Source organism: Quercus robur, chromosome 10 (genome assembly GCF_932294415.1).
Source record: "Quercus robur chromosome 10, dhQueRobu3.1, whole genome shotgun sequence".
Taxonomy (NCBI): Eukaryota; Viridiplantae; Streptophyta; class Magnoliopsida; order Fagales; family Fagaceae; genus Quercus; species Quercus robur.
This window is the reverse complement of record NC_065543.1, coordinates 30,450,573-30,457,478: the sequence shown is the minus strand read 5'-3', so window position 1 is coordinate 30,457,478 and position 6,906 is coordinate 30,450,573. Positions and strand designations below refer to the sequence as shown.

Below are 6,906 nucleotides of genomic sequence, written 5' to 3'. Positions count from 1 at the left end.
CCCATGCACTTTGTGCATGGAGATGTGTCAATTCAGTTACAAAGCCCTTGGCCAAACACCACAAATATGGGATGAAGAACGGATGGGTGAAAACTCAAAACATGGAAAATGAGATAGAATATTGCAGGGGAAAAATGATTTAGGGTTGCTTTGTAAATTCTACATTGAATTTTGAAAGTTAAAAAATGCCACCACTAATTTAATTTTTAATCGGGCTAATTACATTCCCTCCAAACTATAGAATCAAATTCACTTGCTCCACTTAAATATAAAATCAAGTAATATTTTCCCTTAAAAGTTACTATGACTTTTAAGTGGAGTTTGTGGTGTACTTTTGTGTTAAAACATATTTCCTTCTCCCTTCTGTGTATTTGTTTCAAAAAAAAAAAAAAAAAAAAAAAAAGAAAGAAAGAAAGAAAGAGAGAGAAGTAATGTTTCCCCTAATAATTTTATAATGGAAAATCCAATTTTCAAAATCAGTTTCATGGCCCACCAAACCTTACAGTTTACGCATTTAATATTTTAGAAATATGATTTTTTTTCCTATAGATCAAATGGATAAATTTGTTTTCTAAATAAAAAAGGAAAATTCCATATTTAAGAATAATTAAAAAAAAAACCTATATTTAACAAAAATATACACTAAGTTATACAATAAGTTATCTATTTTATTCAAACCATAGTGGTATTTGAATAACAAAATTATGATGAAATGAAGAGATAAAAAGGGCAAAAAGAACCCCCCCCCCCACCCCAAAACAATCTCATGCCAAGTTGTCATGGGAGGGTAATGAGCCCAATTTATGTGTTGGTCTAGTTGTTATGATCTAGTACCCAGAAGCCCTATAGAGCCGCCATGGATGTGAGCGTTGATCACTTCTATATAGGGATGGCAATAGTGTAGGGCGAGTCCAAAGGATAAGGTCTTCACTCCCGTCTTGCATGGTTTTATTTTACTCCATCACCGCCCCGCCCTGCCCTACATGACGGAGAAAATTTTCTTACCCCATCCTCACCCCTTGGGGCCCCATGAAGATCCACCCCACTCCGTAAAACTTTATTTGTTAATTTACCCACAACTATTACAATTGTTTTTAATAAAACATATTTCGTTAATAAAAATATACTTGAAATTACAAATAAATTTATCTCATCAAATCAAACTAATTTTTGGCAAAAATTGAATAATATTATTAAAGTATTTAAAAAGACAATACCCCAACAAAAACAAAAATCTCATAATACAAAATTAATGATTCAATAGTATATAAATTTGTTTATAATAAAGACAAAAGAAAATGTTAAAATTGGTACCTTATTTCCAACCTTGCTAAAAAAAAAAGAAAAAAGAGAGAGAGAGGCAAAAAGCCTTGTTGGGTAGAATAAAATAAGCTAATAATATGCTTGTTTAAATAGTAAGATTTTAGGGCATGAAAAATTTACAATTTAACCCTTATTAATGGCAAGCAGGGCGGGGTGGGGCGGGATGGGTTGGGTCTAAAAAATTTAAATCCATCCCCGCCTCGCCTCATAGTACGAGGCTAAAATCTTGCCCTAGTGGGGCAGGAAAAACCCATATAGGACAAAGTAGAGAAGGACAGGTCAAGCGAGGTGAGGCAAAATTGTCATCTCCACTTCTATAACACCAAGAGATAATCTCTTAGCGTAAAAGTCACTACATTTATGAATCAAAGTGATACTGCCATTTAATAATGATGATAATAGATTTATTATCAGAAAGTAGCAAGCAATTAATTTAGTTTATATCAATTAATGGGGGATATTGCTTGATTGTATACGTTGGAATAGCTTTGAGGGTAAAATTAAACCATTAAAACTCAAAAGAAATTAAGGACAAAGCCAAAATGTTATTTGGCCTAGTTACACTTACACACTTCACTTGCTTCATTGAATTTTTTTTCCTGATTAACACTGTATATTGTTTTACAACATAGAGTACTTCTTAGGTATTCTCGGAGCATGGAGAATGGTACTCCATCCTCTCACATTTATGACAGGGTCTATTCATTAAATTCATAACAGGGTCTGCTATAAATGTGAGAAAAAAAAAATACCATTTTATCATACTCCGGGACTCCCTAAAAATTTTCCTATAACATATATAACATATGATTAAATTAATGAACACAAATTTTCAACTTATTATATGGCAAGTTGTGAGAATGGATAACCACTTTTCCATGGGCTTCGCTCTCTCTGCTTTTATTGCCCATTAATGACAATTTACTTCATCAAGTTGTGAAACAGAAAAGAGAACTTCTGGTCATAAAAAGTAAAAACAAAAAACAAATAAAGACAAAAAAGAAGTGGACAGTGGACACAGTTCACACACGCAACAATAATAATCTCGTGTTCATGCAAGGATGGAAGGCATGACCGGAGGACAAGGAGCCACCACCACCACGCCTTGCCCTCTTCGGCTCTCCTCTCCTCCTCTCTTCATCACTGCTTCTTTCTTCGGTGGTCTCCCTCTCCGCTTTCTTTCTTTCGGTTTCGAAGGCCTCCCACTCTTCTTCAGCCGAACCATCACAGTAGTAAGAGGCTTGATCGACAAAATCTCAGACCCATCATCACCTTCTTTTTCATGTTGTTGATTTGCAGGCTCTTTATGTTTTCGTATCCTGAACATGTTGCAACTGCTGCTAGGAGCCAAAAAGATTTCATCTTTCTCAATCAGCTTGGTAAGATGGCAAGTGAGGAAACTCTCATGAGCCCATGGCAAGTCATGGTAGTTTGACTTAATGAAGGCTGATATTGATGCTTTGCTTGAACCTTCACCTTCATCCAATGCTTCAATAGCTTTGTATATCATCTGCAACCAAATCCAACCAAAGAAAAAAAATGAGAACTTTCAATATAAATTTGAAAAAAAAATTGATTTTTTTTTTTTTTTTTTTGTAATAGTTATACCTCTGAATAAGGAGGGTGATCTGGGGTTTTGAATACAGGAAAGATTTGGTGAAGGAGAGCTTCAATGCGCTTGGTTGCCTCCATTGACACTGGGTGTCCTCGTTTGGAGCTTGCTAGGTTGATAATGGTGTCTCTGAGCCTTTTCATGGGGATGGTTTGGGCAACTGCTTCTGGGTCATTTTGTTTATTGCTGCATTCCACTCCTTGGACCTGAGTGGCATTACCCCAATTGCACATTTTTTCAGGAATGGACAATGAGCTGAGCTCCTTGGTTTTTGGGTTTTAATGGCCAATGGGCAGAGAGGGCTTTAAAGGTCGTATTTAGTTCCACTCTGCTCTTGTAGCGTGGCAGTATGGTTTGCAGTTCACGTAAATGTGGCGGATTGATTGGTGGAGAGGTACATTTTGTATTATATGGCAAGTAGGGTCCACCTCAAACCAGCTTTTGAAATTTCGTTGTATGAAAAAATGGAATCTTTTTGGGAAGGGTAAACCCTTTTTAAAATTTTTTTTTTTTATTGAAATCCAAGACAAGGGTTATTAAGAAATAAAAACAGTTGTATATAAGAATAAGCTAGTTTGTAAGAATAATATTACCAATATAATCATACATCTACGTATCAAAAAAAAAAAAAAAAAAAAACCATATATCTAGTGTAGGCATCATAGAAATAGTTAGATATAAGAAAATCATATTAAAGTCAGATCAGAAATAAAATTTGAATAGTAAAATATGTTGTCTTTATTTTATTTGAAATGAAACTAATCGTACTCTTCGGAAAAAAATAAATAAAAACTAAAAATTGATCATATTTTGTTTGTAAGTGTTTCCCTAATCACAACTCTTTGCCAAATAAATAACGAACATGATCATAAATTAAAAATTAAAAAAAAAAAAAAAGGGAATTCGTGTTTTTTTTTTTTTTTTTTTTTATAATTTAAACAGGAACCATAAATTTCCATTCTAGAAATGAACTAAATCAAAGTATAAAGCTTTCAAAGCTGAAGGAGGAGAATCATCAATCCAAAATACATGAGCAGAAATATACCTAGCATAACGGGTTAGAGAATGAACCACAAAATTAGTCTCTCTTCTCATACTATTCACCAAAAACTAAGTAAGATCTACTTGCCAATAAATTTTAGATGTCGAGAAGATCATGTCCATGCCAAAAACCATGAGGACTTTGGGTTGTTAGAGCATTAGCATCCGCTTTTTATAAAATATCTCATTTTACCATCTTAAAATCTACTTTATCTATTATACTATACCATTTTACAACACACTCAACATTTCAAACTCTTTTTTTTTTTTTTTACCACTTTATTTAAATATATTTTTTTTTATTTTTTTTTACTATATCTCTCTCTCTCTCTCTCTCAAGCAACGAACAACCACAACCGATTAGAAACAATAAAAAAAACCCAACCACACCCACACTCATCAAACCGACCACCACCATCACCACCACATTAGTCACAAACCCAACCACACCCACACTCATCAAACCCACCAATACCAGAAAAAACCCAACAACATCCACACTCATCAAACCCACCAACACCACGGCAACCCTCCACCACCACAACCACCACATCAATCACAAACTCAACCACACCCACACTTATCAAACCCACCACCACTAGAGAGGAAAAAAAAAAAACCCAACACCACCCATGGCCAAAACATCACCAAAACCCATTAGCAAGCAAACCCAACACCTCCCATACCTACGGCCAAAACCCATCACTAAAAGAGCCACAACCCATGAACCATAAATCAACCCATCATGACCCACGCCGAGCTTGAGAGACCTATGAGCTAGAGGAAAGAGCTAGACTTGAGAGACCCACGACAGAGAGAAGACAGAGAAGTATGGCTTGGTCAAGTGGCTTGCGGTGGGTTACGGTGGCCTGTGATAGTGGTCCGGCCATGGTGGCTTGGTGATGGTGTTCCACCATGGGTTTTGGGTTTGAAGAGGAGAGAGCAAAACGAAAGAGAGAGAAAATGAAATGAAATAATGAGAGAGAGAGAGAGAGAGAGAGAGAGAGAGAGAGAGAGAGAGAGAGAGAGAGAGAGAGAGAGAGAGAGAGAGAGAGAGAGAGAGAAGAAGAAGAAGAAGAAGAAGAATCAGACAATAAAACCACAATTTTTTATTATATCATCCTGCTACAATACCATCTTAGATATAGGATGGTACTATAATTACATTGTAAAATTTTTCACAACTGACGGTCTGGATAATGCATCTTTTTAGTGATTTGATGTTAAAACTTAGCATTCCAGAGTTTTACAACTCCGATTACTGATGCTTTTAGGGACTTTGTTACATTGGCGTTATCAGCTTCAATCACGATATTCTTGAAGCCAACTTCAATAGCAAATTCTATCACTCTTCGGCAAGCTAGCAACTCAGCAACTTCAACACTATCCGCTACTTGACAACCATAGACTAAAAAGGATGCCATGACTTATGATTGGCCATTTCGTATGACAACTCCATATCCGATGAAAGCTAGGTCTGAAAATACTGTAGTATCGAAGTTAAGCTTTGTAGTGCTTAGACATGGCAAAACGGGTCAGACCCGTTTTGACCCGACCCGTTTGACCTGCAACCCGTTTGACCCGTAACCCGATTGACCCGTTTAAAAATGACCCGTTTTGACCCGTGACCCGTTTTGACCCGCGACCCGATTGACCCGCGACCCGATTAACCCGACCCGAACCCAAACCCGAACCCGACCCGCACGTTTTGCCACGTTTACCAATGTTGAGTAGATTTAGATTGAGGTGTAATTTTTATAAAATATTTACTTATTCTTTTTTACTTAATATGTTATGTACTCCATTATAGTTTGTTATTTTTTACTTGCCACCTTTATTTTCTCTTCCTACTTTAAATAGATTAAAGATTATACCAAGATTAGTTTCTAGAAAGCTGGAACAGGAGTTGCACCAAATTTGGGTATCAATTCAAGTGTTTAGTGGTAATTGGTAACAATATCACTAGTGAGAATCTAATCACAATTAAGGAACTCATAAACAATTGACAGATTGCATCTATTTCCAAAAAAAAAAAAAAAAAAATTGTTTGAAAAATACGGGTCAACTCGACCCGACTCACGACCCGACTCAACCCGCGACCCGTTTGACCCGCAACCCGATTGACCCGTTTTAAAAATGACCCGTTTTGACCCGTGACCCGTTTAACCCGCAAACCCGATTGACCCGACCCGAACCCGACCCGACCCGCCCGTTTTGCCACGTCTAGTAGTGCTCATCAAAAGGAAGCATCCATATAATAATAAATAACAAGTAGACTAATAGAGGAATGATAATAATGTGATGCCTAAATTACATGACCACGAACATTGTGTATGACCATGGTTTTTTAATATAAAAAAAAAATGTTAAATAATAAATTTATGGAAACTTTTGGCGATAAAGTTTTAATTAGAGAAACTCGTTACTTAACCTAAAGTACCACTACAAAAGGGCTTAATTTATAATAAATTCAGTGATATAATTTAACCTAGAATAAACTGTTTTAATAATCTTAATATAAGTCTTTATCAAATAAATTTTAGTGTAATTATAGAGTACTACATGAAAAAAGGGTAAAATACAGTTAAGAATTAACATTCTCTAGCTTTGAGCTAATATCAAGTCCAAAATATTTAAAAATTGACAAAATTATTATTATTCATTTTTCTCCTCTCTCTTACGCTGATTAAGAATCAAAAGTTAATCAATTTTAAAATGTGTTGAACTGTGCTTGTATCAGCTCAAGTTATAAGATGTTAATTGTATTTTACCCATATATATATATATATATAACCTACAACGTGTAGAACTAGAAGGCACTTCCATTGAATAACATGTGCCATGCGTAGGCATGACATGTAAGCTTAAATTTTCATTAAATTTTTATATTTACTTAAAAAAAAAAGACTAATATATAGTTTTGGCCCTAC

General features: G+C 35.4%; 1 protein-coding gene across 1 annotated transcript; it reads right to left on the bottom strand.

Moving 5' to 3' along the window:
- Window positions 1–2,175: 2,175 nt before the first annotated feature.
- LOC126702155 (HMG-Y-related protein A-like) lies at window positions 2,176–3,235 on the bottom strand. The gene is made up of 2 exons (XM_050400813.1): window positions 2,932–3,235; window positions 2,176–2,833 (listed from the first exon to the last, which is right to left on the bottom strand). The coding sequence occupies exons 1-2, from the start codon at window positions 3,166–3,168 to the stop codon at window positions 2,375–2,377; spliced, it is 696 nt and encodes a 231-aa protein (XP_050256770.1). The 5' UTR covers window positions 3,169–3,235; the 3' UTR covers window positions 2,176–2,374.
- Window positions 3,236–6,906: the final 3,671 nt, after the last annotated feature.